Source organism: Heterocephalus glaber, unplaced genomic scaffold, assembly GCF_053883595.1.
Source record: "Heterocephalus glaber isolate CG9 unplaced genomic scaffold, H.glaber_assembly_v1.0 deba00000676, whole genome shotgun sequence".
Taxonomy (NCBI): domain Eukaryota; kingdom Metazoa; phylum Chordata; class Mammalia; order Rodentia; family Bathyergidae; genus Heterocephalus; species Heterocephalus glaber.
The window spans coordinates 26,453,851-26,474,005 of record NW_028258156.1 but is presented as its reverse complement, the minus strand read 5'-3'; the positions used below and the strand labels follow the sequence as shown (position 1 = coordinate 26,474,005).

At 38.5% G+C, this 20,155-nt stretch overlaps 1 protein-coding gene across 5 annotated transcripts in view; it reads right to left on the bottom strand.

Annotated features, from left to right (window-relative positions):
* Positions 1 to 20,155, bottom strand: part of Phtf2 (putative homeodomain transcription factor 2) — a 105,137-nt gene that overhangs the window by 2,844 nt on the left and 82,138 nt on the right. For all 5 annotated transcript variants that reach the window (XM_004839739.4, XM_021253965.2, XM_021253968.2 and 2 more), the window contains 8 exons: positions 17,522 to 17,740; positions 11,397 to 11,525; positions 9,928 to 10,200; positions 9,577 to 9,708; positions 7,557 to 7,643; positions 3,857 to 4,012; positions 2,195 to 2,290; positions 149 to 274 (listed from right to left, as the gene is read on the bottom strand). In XM_004839739.4, the coding sequence (XP_004839796.1) occupies positions 149 to 274; positions 2,195 to 2,290; positions 3,857 to 4,012; positions 7,557 to 7,643; positions 9,577 to 9,708; positions 9,928 to 10,200; positions 11,397 to 11,525; positions 17,522 to 17,740 (1,218 nt within the window). The remainder of the gene's footprint in view (positions 1 to 148; positions 275 to 2,194; positions 2,291 to 3,856; positions 4,013 to 7,556; positions 7,644 to 9,576; positions 9,709 to 9,927; positions 10,201 to 11,396; positions 11,526 to 17,521; positions 17,741 to 20,155) is intronic.

Below are 20,155 nucleotides of genomic sequence, written 5' to 3'. Positions count from 1 at the left end.
AAACCATTTTGACTAATTGTATTCAATCTTATCAAACTGACTCCATTACTGTGCCTATGAGATTTCAACAGAATGATAGGGTAAAATAAGGGTCACAAAAATGCAATAGAGTACTAAAAGATTAAAAACAAACAAACAAAGCTATTACCTTCAAATTAAATCCAAGCAAGTCACTGATAACACCAGAAACAGCTGAGAGGATAACAACCTGGGTGATGTTATAAAGCAGCGGATTCATTGTAAGCCCATATAATCTAAACGGGCTGTCCAATTCCTAGCAGGAGAGAAAAACAAAAAGAAAAAAAAAACCCGCAAACCCCAAACCAAACAAACAAACAAAAAACCCCAAAAACAACCATTAGCCTCATGTTCAGTAAAAGTTATCAATTATTAATCTAGGTCAACATACAATGAGGATTTAAAAAGACACTGTTCTCAGGCAATTATGAATTAGGAAGGATAAACTTAAATAAATTTTAATATTTTTTATGTTTTTAGGAGAAAGTGACTTCTTATGAAATAAGTTTAAATTTGTAGCTCCATTTTATATCTCAAATGAATGACTCAAAGTATTTGGTCTAGTAGCTTTAAAGTTAGATTTTTAATAGAAGGGCTGGAATACAAACTGAAGGAGAACATTACCTTTTTGCAGAATTAGAAATTAGCCAGGTTTTTTTGACAATATTAGTACACACTGATTCAATTCATTTTCAAATACACAGACTGACTTAGAAGTTTAAAGTTCTACTAAGGTCAGGTCCTATAGGCTCTGCAGAGTTAAAATTCAGTCCCTTACTGAATTTAAAGCTGAAGGACCTTACAGGTTAGGCAGTATGCAAGGTTTCACATAGGAAAGTCCCACCACAGAGAAGAGTAAAGTGGGGGCCACAGGAACGTGCTCCTGACACTAGAGTGTGGGCAGGTTGTTGCCCTGGCACCAGAGCACGGCACACTTCAAGTGCTACAGGCTGCTGGGCATCTGAGAGGCCATGACAGGGAGGAAGTAACTAAGAAACCTTCCTTCGGCAGACCGTGCCGACAGATGACACGAAGGGCATTTAAGCAGGGTAGAAGGATATCAGAAGTGTGTGTGACATAAATCACAAGGCTGGCAATGTAGAAGATGGAAGAGCAGTGACACCAGAAGGAGGAAAGCCTGTAAGAAGTTCTGTGTACCAAAGGCTGTGACAGGCAAAGGAGCCACACAGGGCGGCAGTGACAGAAGAGATGAATCAGAAGACACTGGAAAGGTCCAAGTCCTGCACCCGGGCAGGATGTGCTTGGCTCTTAAGGACGAGGGAGCCAGCACACGCTACATGGAGGCTCAGGCTGTGGACCAGGAGACTATGTGCGGCAAACAGGATCGGTGATCAGTCATGTGCTGTACTCTGTATTTTATTTATTTTTATATTTTCAGCTGCTCATTCCATTACACCTTTGTGCTCCCTCCTGTCTACCTCAGCGCCTACCCTCTGAAGATGCCAATATACAGGCAGCAAGCAAACATACAACAATCGACTCAATTTCAGATACTTTTTTCACAGAGCAGAACAACAAAAAGTGGAGTCTGCCTGTGTATCTTTATCCTCCCCAGAATACTTAAAGCAATTTGAAAAGAAAGCAGTTTGTAATTGTTTATTCTATTACCCTCCACTCACTTCTTCTGAACCCTTTCAATGTCTAAAACAGAGGTGTACAGTCTATACTCCAATTATTTTTTAGCTCATTGAATTAACCACTACTGAGACACAACTAATTTCAATCAATTTTCTGAAAACTTGTAAATTTTCCCAGAGAGTTATTATGAAATCAAATATAAATATTTGATTACCAAAAATGATTTGTAAATTAAACATTTATGGATACTGTATATAACAACTATATATTATTACTTTTTAATTCAGGCTGATTTGAGAAACACTAAATTTCCCAATATCAAATCTTAAAATGTATTTCCTAATGGTCTAGGAGGGATACATTTCCAAAGAGGCCACTGCTGTAATACTCTAAACATTACTAAAAGTCTCAATATACAATTCCCAAAGACATTATTTGGATTATTGAGTAATGAGATGTCAAATTAAAATTTCATGAATATGAAACAAACGGTATACTCATGAAAACCAAGTACTAACAGGACCTACAGAGACTAAGGTATAATATCAGAATAATATATTCTACTGTTTATTCTTACCTTTAGTAGTTTAGTAGCCAGTTTTAAAACATTATTCACTAGTGTCAGTTCCTCCTTTTTGTTAGGTTTCTTCTCCATTTTCAAGTAGAGGTTGATCTTTTATTTTAAATAAGTAAAAGATATTTAGAATAACAATACCCTTCCCTCCCTCCATTCCTTCCTTCCTTTCATGCTGGGGATGGAGCTCCGAGACTCGAGACTCGTGCATGCTCCTGCCCACCACTGAGCTACATCCCCAGCTCACAAATACACAGAAGGACTTAAAAGACAGTCAGAGTATTAATAGCGATCATCTGAGGACTGATATTATATGTAATGTTAATATTTTTTATCCTTTGCTATACATTCCCAATCTCCTATAATAAGCTAATTTTATAAGTAAAACAGTACTCTTAAATACTTTTCAAATGTAATAAAAAACCAATATAAAAAAGAAAACTGGATAGCATTAAAAAGATTCCCCTAGCCAAATCTACTTAAAAAAATAAATAATAATTAGAATACACTAAATTGTTTTGTGTTACCTTTAGTAACCTGAAAAAATGAACATTTTGATAGACTACCCTGTAGCAGACAATTTTCGGGTGCTGCCTGTCCACAGCTCCGGTCTCTCCAACTGCTCTGAGCCCGAGCTGCGGAAGCGGAAGCGGCCCCTCGGGGCAGCGGCCCTCATCCACTTGACACTCCCCTTCCCGCAACCCACACAACCCCGCCCACCACGCTGGCCAATCCTCCCCGTGGGGCCACACGTCTGCCACACGGCACAGGCACTTCAGCTGCAAAGTTAGCAAGATCAAGGTGCACCTCAGACGAGGCCAAGCCAAGCCACGCGCGGCGTGAGCTGAGCTGCGGGCAGGGAGAGGCCGCTGGCAGAGGCTGCGAGAGGAGCAGAAAAGAGTGACCCAGCGGCCTCAGGGAGAGCAACAAGAAGCGGCCGGCCTTGTCCAGCTCGCTGAGCACCCCCCCCCCCCCCGCCCCGTACGTTTTCTCTGAGATCTCTGCCTTTGTTGGCTACTCTGCGCGTTTCCTTTAATTCAGCTCACTTGTCAGCTATTGATTCTTTAAAATCAAAAACTATTACTAAAATATCTAAAGTTCATTGGCAATAAGTTTCTCTATAGAATTCTTACCAAACAGTAGGGAAAAGATTTAATTCATGTAACATAAAATGAATCAGCCAAATTATCATGCTTCATCTTTTCTCCTGCACAAGGATTCACACTTGTCCTACTGCGGCCCTGCTATACTGAAATGCAAACCTGCCCTACGCGGGCATAACTAACCTGAGGCTCACATAACAGGCCAACTGTCCTTCTAAAAGCAAAATACAAGTATTTTTAAAAGGTTTTGTTACCTACACATTAACTATTATTAATGGCCTAAGACAATTCCTCTTCACTCAGTGTGACCTAACCAAATCAAAAGGTTGAACATCCATGAAAAATAATTTCTGTACATAATACTCCCTTGTCAAAAGAAAATGTGACATAAAAGCAGATGAGATGGGAAACCTGAAGGCGGGAACACTGAAGAAAGGCTTGTATCCTGTCAAATTTTACTGCACAAATGACCTCGATTAAATATGATCCTGAAAACATGAAGTAAAAATATTTTAACTTAATATGTAGATTTAGAGGTTGACGTACAACATTATTAACTCACCTGTTCAGTAAGTAATATTGAGGTATTGCTATACTTCTTACTTGTTTCTGATCCCAGGGTAACAAATCTTAAGAGGAAGAGTGTTAAGGAGATGCACCAGATGACCAGTTCCCAGTTGTAGTGGCAATCAAGGAAGATCTCATGCACGTGAAGCAGCTGAAAATGCAGGAAAAAAAGGCCACATGAAGCAGTAATGTGACTCAAACAAGTGCATTTGAAAACAAAAAACATGCTTTCTACATACAGACTGTTCATAAATGTAATACTGAAAATATGTGAAAATATCCCATATTCCTTATGAAATGTAACAAGAAATATACAGAATAATGTAATAATGAACCACCCTAGGCCCTAGGTGTTTGTACTGTAAAACGACAGGATACAACCCTTTCCTTCAGTGTTTCTGCCTTCAGGTTTCCCATCTCATCTGCTTTTGTCCCATTTTCTTTTGACAAGAGAGTATTATGTACAGAAATGATGATTTTTTTTATGGGTGTTCAACCTTTTAATTTGCCTAGGTCACACTGAGTGAATAGGAATTGTCTTAGGCCAATTTAATATTTTGCAATATTTGTTTCAGATACATTTTTAAAAAATACAATGTTACAGGTCCAATTAAAACCCCTTTCACCTCTTCCATGGCCTTGATCTCTGCCCATGCACTCTGCCTCAGCCCAGAGCTAACAAACTTTGGGTTTACCTTTTCCATGCAGGTTTTTTAATGCATATATAGTCTTGAAATGTTACTTATGTATATTAAATTCTATGTCATCACCTCTGCATCTTGCTGCAACTTTTTTATTCTATTGAACCTTGTTTACAAAATTTACCCACACTTGTAAATTTAGCTCTAAATGTGTTTATTCTAACTGCTAAAAGATGTCATGTAGAATGAAGTCCATCATCACTCTAACCATGTGATACATCAGAACTTACTAACCTATTCTACCGATTAACATTTATGCTGCTGCAAGTTTTATGCATTAAAATTAATGCAGCAATAAGCACTCGTGTATATGTGCACAGCTAGGAGACTTTATAAGTTAATATCCAGGAGTAAAACTATGACGTCCTATCTTCAGCTTTATTAGATATTACAAATTCATTTCTAAATAAAATAGTTGTACCAATTTATATTCTCAGCAATGTTTTCAATTATTTGCCTCCATTTTTGTCTGCACATATTATTATCCAGCTTCTGAACATCTGCCAATCTGGTGGGTGTAAAATGTTGTTTTACTTTTCTTCCCACTTAGGGAGGGTAAGTGTGTTTCACGTTTGGTCATTGGGTTTCCTCGTCTGTGGCCTTTTTTTATAGTCTACCGTCTCTTCTTGCTATTGTGTTGATTTTCTTATTAAAATCACTTACATATTCTACATAAGTCCTATTTTACTAAAATCATCTAATTCTAGTTTGTTGCTTATGGTATCTTTTGTGGTTCCTAAAATTTTAATTTTTATACATGTTCAAGTTAAAAATTTGCTTTTCACACTGAGGTCTTTAATCCGCATGAAATTTATTTTTATGTGTGGTGTGGTGCAATGCTATCTTATGTCCCTGCAGCATCACGCTGTGAAGCCTCCTGGTGCTGATTCACAGTGCCACTTTCCCCCATATCACAGGGGGATCGCTGGACTCCACTGTGTCCCACTGGTCACTGTGCACCTGTGCCAAAATCAGTCTTCCTATAACTTTAAACAGTCTTTTAAGTCTTTTATATTTCTGAGTTCTTAAAACTCTCTGGATTATTCTTGTCTCTTTGTGCTTCCAGATAAATATTATAAAGTTTGGGAACATGGGATATCTTCTTTCATAACTTTTTAATAAAGTTTTAATCATATTTCTCTAGAAGGTCCTAAACATCTTTTGTTAGATTTATTCATGAGAACCTTGTATTTTTTTTCCTTGAAAATGACCTATATTCAGCTTTTGTACATGAAGAGGTCAGAATGATGACTCACCAGCCACATCTAGCTTTAGGCCTGTTTTTTTTGGCCCTGAAGCTAAAAGTAATTGGGCACTTTTTTTTTAAAGGAAGAAGAGAAAGAAAGAAAAGAAAACTAATGTATTTCAGAGACTGTTAGGTATCAAGAAAAAGTCTAAAATACTTATTATCTGTCCCTCTGTAGAAGCAGTTTACCAATCCCTGGATTATAGAAACAATATTGACTTTTTTACTTTGATGTTGCATCTATTTTTATTTATCTTGATCTTATAAAAACATTGCCATTTTTGTAGTAGTGTCTATAAAACCACTTGTATATCTTACATAGACATTATTTGTTCATTGTTACTGTTCTGTTGTTATGTTTTTGAGACAGGGTCTTACTATGTTGTTGCCCAGGCTGATCTTGAACTTGAAATCCTCCTGTCTTGGCCTCCCAAGTAGCTGTTCACAGTGTTTAATGCCAATGAGTATATTTTTCACTTCTCTGAAGTGGTTTGGTTCTTTTTCAAATCTCTGTTCTTTGTTCACAGCATTATCTATGTCTTTAATCATTTTAAACAAACTTACAGTTTCTATCTGATCAGTCTAAGAGATCTAAACCTATTTATTGATCCATTGAATTACGATGTTGCATGTTTCTCTTCAGGCATTTCAACCTGAAGTGGCTGTGTTTATGAGGTTCAGGGGAAGTCTTGTCCCCCAGTGGTCTTTATTTTGTTTCTGCCTGGTGTCCTTGGGCCTACGGCCACTTTTTATATTGACTTCCTGACACAGTGAGGGCAAGATAACATGTATAATGCCCACCTGAGCCCCTGATCTGTACAAAGGGCAGGCTACCATTACACATTTTTAGCAGGGACATTTCCCTCTCTTTACCATCCAGAGCCCAGGCAAAGTCAAAGCTTCTTCACTGTCTTCCTGTGTGTTGGCCACACTGGTGTTCTCCCCCTGCGTTTTCACTGAGGGGGTAGGCCTGAGGGTAGATGTGTGTAGGGAGGTCCACAGGTCAAGGCCTCGGCCCCTCGCCTCATGCAGGCATGAAATCCAAGGCTCTAGGGTGCCAAGACTGATGGTGCACAGCACCCACTTCCCCCAGGGCTCCATGGGATACTGCATGTACTTAATCGCCTGCTCTTCAGTTTCATCTTCATTTGTGGCCTCTCACAGTCTTGTGAGCTCAGATGTGCACACAGTATATATGTTTAAAAGCCAATATGTATCCAGCATATGCTGGGCTTTTCCCCACTGGCACTGTTTGGTGTTCTGAAGCAGAATCTCTAGGTAATCTCTCGTACTATGGGAAGTAGAAGTCTGCAATGTACTTCACAGGGAACAGCGTGGCCTGATGTACTTCTGCCCTTCCTGACTAATCTGAACAACTGAGAACTGTTTTTCAGACCATGTGGCAGTCAAGTCAGAGATCCAGAGATAAGAAATTTTAAAATTTAGTATTAAACATGAATAAACCAGACACTGGCGGAACAATTTCAAAACTCTATGGTTTCATGTTTGTTTTAAAGACAATCAGGTGGATTCTATACAGAAATTAATTACTATATATGTTCATTCAACAGACACTGGAGCATATGTTCATGACACAGAGATGAATAAGATGCGCTCCCTTATTCTACTCAAAAAAATAAACAGGAAAAAGTCAAAACTTGCTTGTCCAAGTAGGTTTAATTATTAAACAGCCTTCTGAAACTTAATAACCTAATGATTTGATTTCAACATGTAACAAGTTGACTCACCTGAGCACAACAGATAAATACAACTGAGATAGTCAGCAAGAAGGCAGATGAGACTATTACATCAACGGATCTCTGTGGACCTCGACGCTAGAGGGGGAGAAAAGGGAAAACACTTTTACCTACACTTATTAATTAGCAGCTAATGTCCATGCTTTCAATTAAGGTGTTGATCCATCACTGCAGGTTGGTCATAGCTTACATCGTCAAAAATATGCCTAACTTATCCGATGAATTTTAAAATGGTAATATTTCCTGGAAATCTGCAACATAATAAAGTCTGTATAACAATTCTTAGCATAACATTCGCATACTTCTTTTCTGTCTAACGATATAATCATTTATTCAACAACAATTTCTTGAGCATCTGTTCTAAACTAAGTGTGCTAGGTGCGAGAGAACAGAGAACAGACAGACAAGATCTCTACCTTCACAGGTACAGATACAGTATATGTGATGAGCGTTAGGAAGGAAAAGTAGAGTGGATGCTTTGAGATACTTGTCGGGGAAACTTAATTGAGATTGGAGGTTAGGAATATGGGCCTGGAAGATTGGCTTAAGGAAGTGATACTTACACAAACTAAGGGGCAGGGGCAGGATAGCATGTACCAATGTTTTAGGCAGAAGGAAGAGCATGTACAAGAGCATAAAGCAGGAAGGATCACAGTGCACTTAAAGAACAGAAGCAGTCTAGAAGATTAGAGAGGGAAGTGTTTCAAAATGAGCCGAGAGACAGCTGTTATGATAAAGTAGGGCCTAGATCATGAAGACATTACAAATCACATTAAGATTTTGTCCTTTATTCTGAGAGCAGTGAAAAAACTTACAAAGTTTACAACTTATATCGTCCACATTTTTAAGAGATCTACATGGCAGTCTGAAGAAAACATTGGAGAAAGGAAATGTGAATGCTGCAGAAGCCCATCTCAGAAGGTGACTAGGAGTTTCAGTTAGGGTTGGAGAAAAAAAGAAATAGAAGTAAATAGATTTTATATAATCTGTAAGCAGAAAGGATAGGAATTGGTGATAAAATGGATGCTGGAAATCAAGAAAGGGAAGTAAGTATCAAGATAATTCCTAGGTCTTGTAATTACATGTTTCTTTACCCAAATGGAGGCTCCAAAGGCAGGACTCTGATCTAACCAATAGTAATGGCATGTGGTTCACATTAAATAAAAGTTTGTTGAATAAAATCACCAATGTATAGGAACTCAAAACCAACTTAGGGTTGATAATGAGGGAAAATGTCAAATGGATCCTCACTAACCTAAGCAACAAAGATCAATTCATCCCCACAGAAGAGAAATGTCATGGTGAGAAAAAGTAACCTATGCCAATTTGCAGCATTTCCCAAGGAAGACTAAGACAGTCGGATTTAACAAGTTAACTAAACAGAACAGTAAAATTTAAAATATAAGGAATAATAGTACAAACTTTAAAAAAAGAAACCTCTCATTGCTACTCAAAAAAAAAAAAAATGAAGATCTAAGCATGTCAGGAGATACTTGGTCTTGGGGCCAATTTTAATAACATACAGTATTTTGAACAAAATATCCTTCTATTTGCATGATTAAATATAATAAGATTCACTGTTCTATAAGATTCACTACTATTTAATTCAACAACCAGAAAGCAAAAGAGTTGATGAAATTAATTTAGATGTTTCCGTCTTTCCACTAGCATTGCCATATCTTACTTCCATAAACAGGAAAACTGTTAAAAAGATTAAAGAAGAGAAGAGCATGAAAAGAATGGCTTGCAATTGAGGCTAAAATTTAAAAATAATAATAGGTCACGTTAGGGAGGAGACTCATTGGTTACAGGATCTTTGAGATTCTTCTCTAAGTAGTGGGCTCCCTCTGCTGGTGTGTGATACCCATTCTAGGCAGAAACAAAATCTTTAACCAAGCTTTTGCATGACAAACTGGTGACTGTACATCTGCAGACACATATATTGGCAAAGAAACTGGAACTAGCAGAGGGAGCCAGCATTTTAGGAATACTTGTATCACTACCATTCTACCTTAAGATAGGAACGGAGAGATAGCCACATTTTTATATTCTGTACTTTCTTCAACCGGAAATGAGGAACCTCAGATTTTCGAGCCCTCCTTGCAGATGTTAAATGTCCAAAGAGTTTTGCAAAAAGCAATCGCTAAAAAAGATTAAGATGGGGATTAATTTTCAAGTAGATTACCACAGAAAAACAAAAATCAACAAAAAATGGATTGTTATGATTTTATTTGGTTAAGTACCATAAAGGCAAAATAAAATAATTAGGTCAAACTGATTTAGTGAAATACTAAAATATTTCAGGAATACTTTGAACATTATGAAAAGGATAACTCTATTTAGAAGTGTGTATTATACCCACCTGTTTATAAGTTCTTTCTGCTACACAGAGCAAAAAAAAGAAAATCCATACGAGAGACACACGAACCACAAAACTTATTATAACCATAGAGAGAACCATAATGTCTTCATTAGAACCAAATGCAATCACATAAAGGTCTGAAGCAGAGTGTGCTGTGAGTTGTTCCAAGTCTGTGGCTTGAGAAAGCCGGAAAACAAATGGTGTTAAGCCCAGGATTAGAGAGACTGCATTTCCAAAAATCTGGTATCCTATTCCTGGTATATGGCTGTTCACCTTGAGAGAGTCAGGAAAGAAAGAAAAAAAGGTTATACACTATTTTATCAAAATTAAATTAAAATTAATTCCTACTGAGCCTTACTTTGTTTACAGCAATAGGAAATCATTTTGTCAGAATATATTTTAATATACTAAATAATGAAATTTGAAAGCCTAGTACACACAAATTATAAATCACTTATTTCTTTAGTTTTTACAATAATTCATTACTGGATCTTAATTTAAGTAGCTGCAAAAGAATTTATTATCTCAGTCTTACTCAGATACTGAAAAAGAATCCTATGCATCTCATTGTTTTAAAAGTTAAACATACTCACAAACACTGCAAAATTAGGAGAAGGGGATTTTAAGCCCCCAAAGTGGCAGACTGGAAGAGGCTCTTGGTGGCTAACGTTTCTCACGTGCTCTAAGCGGGAGGGGCCTCCCGTCTAAGTTACCTCCAGCTCACAGAGCGTAGGCTTTAGAGCACCACTAGACCCAAGCTTCCAGGCTCCAATCTACTAGTTTTACTGTCAGAATGAGATCTGTAAAGGGCATATATTAATTTTTAAATCCACTTATTTTAATTCCTGTTTTATAAAAAGTAAATACAAGAGTTCTAGTATAATAGCGCACCAGGGAGAGTTAGAACTGCAAGTTAGACTATGCCGAGTTGTGCAGAGAAATCAGGAAATTTGTTAAAGTAGCAATTATCTGAGACAGGAAATAGTTTAATAGAAATTGAAATGAAAATCCATAGTATTTATATGATATTTCCTCACAGTACTCAAGATTTTTAACACCCTCTGAATTACTTTCATATATTTAAGCAATCCAGTACAAAGGCAAACTTTATTTTTTGGTTTTTATTTTAAATTTTGGGTACTAATAAATGAAGCATTAAGGATGATACAGAAAAACAGGTCTTTGTCAACACCTGTAGTAAATATAAATATCTAGCAGCTTCTCAATTTATCCACTGAAAGCAAGAAAGAGAATAAAAGAGGAAAAATGTAAGTGTATTAATTACTCTCAGTCAGAGGAGTGAAGGCAAACAGTCACTGCTGGAATCGCAGACAGAGCCAGACACACACGGGATTTCAGAGTGTAGAAGTGAGGCGACCAGCATGCTGACGGGGACTGTGGGAACTGTTCTCCGTGCTGGCAGCCTCTGATTTTACATTTAAACTGAAAAAATAAAATCTAAGACTCACTCTGTTCATGATCATTCCACTGATCTCGAGCACAGACATGTCCGCCTTTTTACAGTCGTTGCCTTCCCACACAATAGCGCTTATCTTTTCTAATCCCGGGTGAGCACTGTGGAGCCAGGGCAAGTGACTCTATGAAAAATACACAGAAACTGGTGAAATCTATTGATCACATTTCATAAATAAAGTGTGCATATAGATTTATACGTATGGCTATACATTTAATTTTAACTGCACTACAAATAAAGAGTGGTATATATATCTACCATATTAAGGGAGCACATACACCTGTACACCATTTCAACCACTGCCTTAAAATCAGCATATACATTAAACAAATGGCATAGGAGACAGAGTAAAAAAACACAGAACTTCTATGCAATAGATAATAGGCAACATAGCATTCAAAAATATACTAAAATGTGTCTGTAAAAGTCCTCAGTTGTCAGTCTAGATGGCTTCAAAATACTAATGCGGAAAGACAAATGGAGGTCAAACTGCCCACACTGGTCACTGCCCAGCTTAGGATCATTCAACATGTAGAGTATTACACATGAGATTTGAAGTTCTCTGAAAGCCTACGTAGTGATACAACCTTATCCTGAAAGAAATACTTCCTCATACTTACCTTAAACATCTGATTCAGTTATTTTTACGATCTTTTAGTGTAGAATTTCTCCAAAGTGTCAATTTAGCTTTTTTCCCAGATAGTGCAAACACTGTAAGCTGAAGCACCGAGATCCAAAGGTATTCCGTGAAGCAGGGATAAAGTATCTCTCAATGCTTCAAGGAATACAAGAGCAAAGAGGAAAACTGAAAACTTTAGTATGAAGGATCAGATGCTTAAATTTGTTTTCGTTTTGTTTTAGATCTATCAGTAAGAGAATAAAACGTGAAAATACAATAAAGAATTGAGTTAAAGGTAGCAATAGAATTAATGAAATAGTAACCTTTACATAATCAGAACTTGAGAGGAAAAGTCACACTCAAAGATTATACCCAGAATAGAATGAATTTATATTACAGTATTTCTGATTTATAATTTCTTAAGGGCTACTATACTTCTCTCCCACATTTTATAAAAAGAACAGGTTTGTTATTCACAGGAAAATAGTCAATGGATCTTTTTTTTTTTTCCTTTCAGTACCGGGGATGGAACTCAGGACCTTGCACTTGCCAGGCAGCCGCGGTGCCATTGAGCTACATTCCCCCTAGTCAATGGATCTTTGACTTCAAATACTAAAATTTTATAACTTCTTATTAAAATAACTTTTTTTTTTTGGTATTGGGGATTGAACTCGGGACCTTGCACTTGCGAGCCAGGCAGGGCAGCACTGAGCTAAATCCCCTGCCCTAAAATAACTTCTAACAATGAATTGAAGAATTTACTGTTACTTTTGGAGGACAAAATGTGATTAAAATATGGTAAATGTTTCTGTAAATTAATATATATTTATATATTAATTATTAATTATATATTAGGTTAATTATATATTACATATTAATATACTTAATATATTTAACTAGAAAAATGTAAAATAAATATTGTAAACTTCTAAATGAAAAAAAAATTTAAGGAATATAATTTTTCCTCTGGGGAAATAAAGTCATACTGACTCAATTTAATTGAAGTTGTCCAATATTAAAATGAAAGAAAACAGGTGGGAAATTATCTTTTTGACTTTAATACACATTTACTTTCAAGGTATATATTTTAATATTTGAGGGCCATCCACCGCCTGCCTTGCAAGTGCAAGGACCTGAGTTCAATCCCCGGTACCAAAAAAAAATTTGAGGGCCATTAGAGCTATCAGATACTAGTTATTAATTATCAATTCCTTCAAATGACATTTCCTAACTTTTCCCCAAACAAAATATTCCAATTTGGGACAGAAATAATTTGCATCAAAATACAGCATGTGTCAAACTACTCTGAAAATTTAATAATAGGAGCAAAATAATGGAACTACAAAGCTAAAATCAAGAACAGGAAACTGAGTGGAAAGAGTGGACCGTGGGAGGCACAGACTTTAACGGCCGTCTCAGTCCGTAACAAGAACTGGAGGTCTCCAGATACAGAGCAGCAAAGCTCACCCACAAGGTTGGCCTGGTGACACAGGGTGGAAACCAACAATCTCCTCCCCGTCCTTCCTAAATACTTAGCTCTGTACCCAGCTACACTCCCAGTCATTCTAACAGCATTTAATACTATTTATTGTAGAAAGCCAATAAGCAAAAGAGAAGATGGCACTTAGAAACAGGTAAATTTAGAGCTCGTGGAAAGAAGCCTGTATCTGGTTGTGTGCGTGGCACACGTGTGCTGCATGCAGACTTGGGACCTGGACAGCCTGCAGTGTGGGGAGCAGCATCACAGGAAACCACCCCCGCCCCGCCCACCTTTTTTAAAGAGTCAGGGAAAACTTCAGAACAAATAATTACATCTTACAATTTTATCATATGGAGTCTTAATAATGTTTTCAAACTAAAATCTGGAACTCTTTTAATGATTGTTCATCTTTATCTCAACTGCTTTGCCCTTTCATTCAAAACTGCCTAAAAAGTTTAACCCTTAAATGGAAACCATGTTTTATTTCTAATAAATTCACCATGACAACTGCTTTACTAGTGTTTCAACTACAAAAATGTACTTATTAAAATCTAGCCTTACCTAATAAAAAATAAATGTCACATGGCATGTACCTAAGCCATGACTCTAGAAGAAAATTCTCTCTTGCAGAAATGTTTGTTCCTATTTACAAAGAAAATAAGCAACAAAACAAAACTGCAAATTTGGGGATGTTGTGACTAGAATACACTAATTCAAAGGGCCAGTGTTTAGCCATCAGGACAGATTTCCCACGTTTATGGCAGGCAGGAAAGGCCCTGCAAGCCTAACACAGACCTTGGCCAAACAAGAAAAGAACTGTGTAACTTTTCATTAAAGGGAGCTAATGTATTTGACTACTAGTAAAACTGAAAACATGATCTTACTTTTTAGAAGCTCGAGAACAGGAAATGTTTATAAAAATTGGAACTTTAATCCAAAAGCAAAACCAACATAAGTTTAGTATACACAATTAGAAATGCAGAGTAAAATATTTTTAAAACTATCTTACAAACAGAAACAGCATGGTACAATAGACAGGATCAGTTTATTCTTTATAGACATCATGAAACAACTGCTTAATCATTGAAGAAAGCCTAGTTGAGCACAGTAGCATGCTCCTGTAATCCCAGCACTGAGGTGAAGCAAGAGGATCTCCATGAGTTCGAGGCCAGCCTGAACTACATAGTGAAACACTGTCTCAAACCTCCCTCTGAAAAAAAGACCTGACATGAATGTTTTTAAAAATTTTGTTTCACGTATTCACTCAGCTAAACATTTATCATACACATACTATGTACTAGACAATGGGTGACACAATGGGGTGACACAGCTTATCGTATCCCCAGGGAAAGAGCTCACAGGTGTTCACTCCTCTCCATTCCAGGGCATAAGCGCAGTGACTTGGTTAGATATGCAGATGTCTCATCCCATGCCCTGTCTTCTCACCATCACTCATTACTGTCCAGTTTCTTCAAATCCAGGGACCGCCAGCTATTCCCACAGTGCCCCAGGCCTTGTCACCACACAGAGCTGCTCTACTGCTGGGAGTCGGAGACCACGGCCTCCCATTCCCTAGGCCTCCCCAGCTTTGGTTCTAAAACACCTCGCTCAGATGCGTGTGTCCTCCAGCAGGTTTCGCGCTTCAGTCTGATGCAGCACCTTCCCTCCTGGCCTTTTGTAAGACAGCAGTCAGTCACACAAGTAAACTCTGAGCACCAACCTCCTCATCTGTGAAATCTGAAAAACCTCCTCATCGGTGAAATGAAAAGCCCACAGGGCACGAGGGCTGCATAGGATAATGCATATCCACTATTTTGCACAGGTCTGATGTACAGCAAATGCTTATTCCACATTCATTTCTATTGTGGTTATTACACTTACACCCTGGAAAATATTTCGAACTGTGGTGGACAACTACAAATTCAGGCTTTCAGATTCCAGTGAGGCCCTCAACAATGTGGTCACCCGAGCCTTTTAATGTGTTCACTGGCTACTGGCTGGAGGATGCACACACCCACTCCTCCCCTCCCCACCCTTTAGCGCACGCCTTCAGGGCCACCCACCAGCCCGTTACAGCATCTCCCTTCTCTGTCCAGTCCTCCGCCTCTGCCCCTCACAGAGGGGAGCTCATCAGACTACAGTGCTGTGGTTGTCTTGCTTTCTTCCTCTCCAGCAGGTATGTTCCACTTCTTGTCCATGGCTAAGCTTCCTATACTATGTTCCCCTCTGGCATCCCAGGAAGCCCTCATCCCACCAATCACCTTCCTCCTCTGTACCTGTAGGTCTTTCCCGCTGGTTTTCATGAATGGACGTAAGTGTCCTCCTCGGTAGCTTGTACCTTGGGCACTGGGGACCAAAACACTCCAACTCCTTTCTCCATCCAACTACTCATTTTCTCCAAACTCACGTTAAATTTTCATGCTAGTAAGGAAAGTCCCCCTGTTGTGCTGTAAAACTGTGCCCTTTATTCTTGATATCTTCCTTTTTAATGGGGACTTGAAGTATAAATCCAACCAAAAGCAATCAGATAAACAAATCAGAGGAGCTATCAGAACTTTGAAAGGCAAAGTGGTGATAATGGGTCTCCTATCTGGCTCCTGCCCTTAATGATGGCATTTAGAGGCAGAGCCTCTGGAGGTGATCAGGTTAGAGATGGAGCCCTGATAAAAGGGAGTAACGCCCTTAGGAGGGGAGGAAGAGGGAGGAAGAGACCAGAGCTTGCTCTCTACCGCATGAGCAGACAGGAGATGACAACAGTCTACAAAGGAGAGCTGGGGGAGTAAATGTCTGTCTGCACTGCCTCATCTGCAGGATTCTGTGGTGGTGACAGCGGGAGGCTCTCTGATACCTCCTCTTCGTCAAATTAAGAACTGCCTTCTATCTCTAGCTAAGACCTTGCTTCTTGTTCTATGGACAGGATCTGATGAGTTGGATGAGAGAAAGGAGGTGAGGGAGAATGAGGACTGTAAATGGTCAGCAAGGGCAGGCATGCCACTCAGCACATGCTTCTGAGTGCAGAGAGAAGCGGATGGACACGCACAGATGGGAACAGGATACAACTTAGGGTACTGCTGGGGCGTTCAGATGACGACATCCCACAGAATGGTGCTGTTCAATACAGTACCTCAACTCACATGTGGCTACTGAGGTGCTCTTTAGCTGGGCATGGTGGCGCACACCTGTGATCCCAGCACTCGGGAGGCTAAATCAAGAGGAGTTCCAGACTAGCCTGGGCTACGTTGGGAGTTCAAGGTCAGCCTGAACTATACAGGGAGTCCAGGTCTCAAAAAAACAAATCAATGGGCTGGGGATTTAGCTCAGTGGTTCAGCTGCCTGCCTCACAAGCGCAAGGTCCCAAGTTCAATCCCCAGTACCAAAAAAAAAAAAAAAAGCAGAAAAAAACAAACTAATTAACTGAAAAAAACTGAGATGTTCTTTAAGGGTTCACATTGAATTGTGAAGACATAGTGTAAAAAAAGGAAAATATTTCGTTAACATTTTTCATATTAGTTACATGATACAGGGCCAATAGTTTGAATATAACTGGTTAAATAAAACACTCAAATTATTTTCAGCTTTTGAAGTATCGTGATGAGGCTGACAGAAAATTGAAAACTACGTATGTGACCCGTATCTCTACTGAATAGCGTGACTGGTGTCCTCTAGCATCAGCCCGACATTCCTGAGTGTGGCTCTGAGCCATAACCGCACAGGCAGTTATGACCTCGAGGTCCACTGAGAATGAAGGGCGCTGAGTGAGAAAAGGACCAGTGTGCCCGCAGCACAATTCAACTCGCAGAACTCACGAGATCTGCAGGCCAAACAAGACACATCACATCCGCAACACAAATACTGCGATTTCACATTCTAATGAAGCCTGACCACAGCTCACATAAAAAGAAAACTGTAATATCATCTTAATTGAATGCAAGTTTTTCTTCACCTCTATAAAATTTGTACATACATTCAAAGGAGCTCAACTGATGTGATTGCCCCACAGAATCCAACACTGTAAACCAACCTGATGAAAAGGGTCGTCTCTATATTCTTTTTTCACACATGGGTTAATCTGAGGATTTTCCACATCTGTCTCACTGGTACAAGACGAACGGCATTCTGCACAATGTAACAAGTCTTCCCATAATACATCTTCTGTTTCAGATTCTGGCCTTGTGGTCTCAGAATCCTGTCTGGAACTTGAACAGCGAGAGCTGCAACTAGTACCCGATTTAGGGGCATCCTGAAATCAAGATATTCTTTGACATTAATACAATTTATGTATCCTTTCCAACTAAAAGGATTCTAACAGAACCATATATTGCTACTTTTCCCAAAACAAACACTGTCAAGAGACAGTGAAAGAGATAACAAAACATTAAACATATATATTAAATTTTAAGGAGTAACAAAATGCTCTCACATCAAAATTTATCTGATTTCATACTTCAGCTAAGGTATTCTGGTTGCAAACACTGCCTGTTTTCTCTTAAATTCTGCATGAAGTTCAGAACACCAGAAGGCAGAGACTAGTCTAAGTTTATGTGGTCTGCACAGTGAATAGTAACCTTCTTCAATATTCTTAAAGATATTTTCTTATTCTAATGTTTTTTAGCAACAGTAGATGTCATTAATCTACTGCCTTTATTTCCCAAACTGAAATTTAAAATTGATAACCTAAACCAAGAGGGTAATTGGCAACTCGTGTTCTTAAGATACTTTGTGGTATAAAATGAAAAGCTAAAAGCCACAAGTCATTCCTAAACAATTTATTTGATCCTAGTTTTTAATGTACAAAATAGGAACTTGAGTCAAATCTCGATTTAAATTTTTAACATGTTTACTGAAGAGTGGTAATAGCCATCCTTACAACCAACTATGCTCAAACTTTTGGATTTGATTTTAGCTGTTCTCTGCCACTAAGTTTTGTCAATCCTCCTACTGAAATGTTTTATATTTATCCTTTTGTCTTTCCCATGATCACCGGAATTCAGACTTTATTATTCACATCTTAACTGTTAAAAGCTCCTAACTGATCCTTATTCTTCTTTCCAGATTAATCTTACTAATGCCTCTAAACAAAATCTTTCTGCCATGATTTCCCCCTACTCTCTCCTGGATAAAGTTCAAATTCCTTCACCAAGCCTCCTGGTCTTCAGTGCTAGGTTTTGACCCCAACCTTTTCCTCTGCTGGTACCAGGGTACTCTAACCCTGGACATGGCTAGTTCTTTCCCACTCTAGCCATAATATATACGTACATACAATCAAATTTAGAGGAGATACATTATTTGAAGGAAGTAAGAATTTATAACAGAAATGCCTTGTTTCTGGCAATTTATGTATAATTTTACTGGCTCCTAACAATCTGTTAAGGCCAGTCTTATCTCTCCACTGTAAAAATGCAGAAATTAAACTATTCTCCCCTAGTCATTTAAATGATCTGACTCAAAATCTACGATGTCTTCATTATGCTTCCCATCAAATACTACCTTCATTAAATGAAAGGCTAATCTACAATAAGGAGTAAAATGTGAAAAATACTAGTAGAGTTAAACAAAGCAGGATGGAGTAGCAGACAGGACACACATATGCAAGAAGCTGCCTTTTCTCCAGGACATCCTGTGCATCCCAAACAAGCAAGTAATTCCACCAGCACCTGCTCAACAGGAGGACTGAAAGAAGCCAATCAGATAGAGTGCTTTTTAGAAAATGCAAAGCACAGGGTAATGAAAGTCTACACATGAAATGACAAGATCCCCAGCTCACCTTGAGCACTCTTGGTGTCCAGCACTTGGCAGCCCAGTGGCTATCTCCCACCCCAACCCAGGAGACTGGAGGCTTCACCTGAAACCCAACGCCCTGTAGGGCCCTGGGAATAGCCTCTGCGGGCTTCCAACAAGCAGCTGGATTCTTGGCCCATCATCTTTAGGGAGCCTCTTCAACTCCAGCCCCACCTTGCGCAAAGGGCTTCCCCAGACGTTTTTAGGGTTCCTTTTTCATCGGAACACTTTTATAAATAGAAATTGTATTCAAACTCTTTCATCTGTGGCCCCTGAGACCATGTGAGGAAACCCTAGTGGTCTCTGATAGTTTCCTTGCTCTCTATCATCCCAGAGGCTTCCTGTGATCTGCAGGAACTAGGAAACAATCATTTCTTCAAGAAGTACAGCTTTTTGGTGGGACTTTCTTGAAAAGAGCTAACAGCACAAGCTAGGTATTAGAGTTACTTATTGTGGTGGTGGTGGTGGTACACGGGTGCCTCACTCTCGCAGAAAAAATATCACCAGCAATTTGAAGAGAGTACAATAATTTGTAGTACAAATAAAAACGCAAAGCAACACTACAAATCTGTCTCCATTTAAATTTTTCAAAAAAGGGTTTATTTTGCTCTTTTAAAAATATCATTTAGGGCCAGGGATTTAGCTCAGTGGTTCTGCCGCCTGCCTTGCAAGAGCAAGGACCCGAGTTCGAACACAGGTACCAAAAAAAAAAAAAAATTATGCATAAAGTTGGTTTGACTTGAGAAGGTAAAAGATTTTTGGAACTGAATGCAGCTTTTAAAATATCTTTTAGTCTACGTTTTCTACATAATCAACCAATATGTATTAACTAATTATGAGCCTTACTACATTGAAATCTAGAAAAAAGTTAATCAAC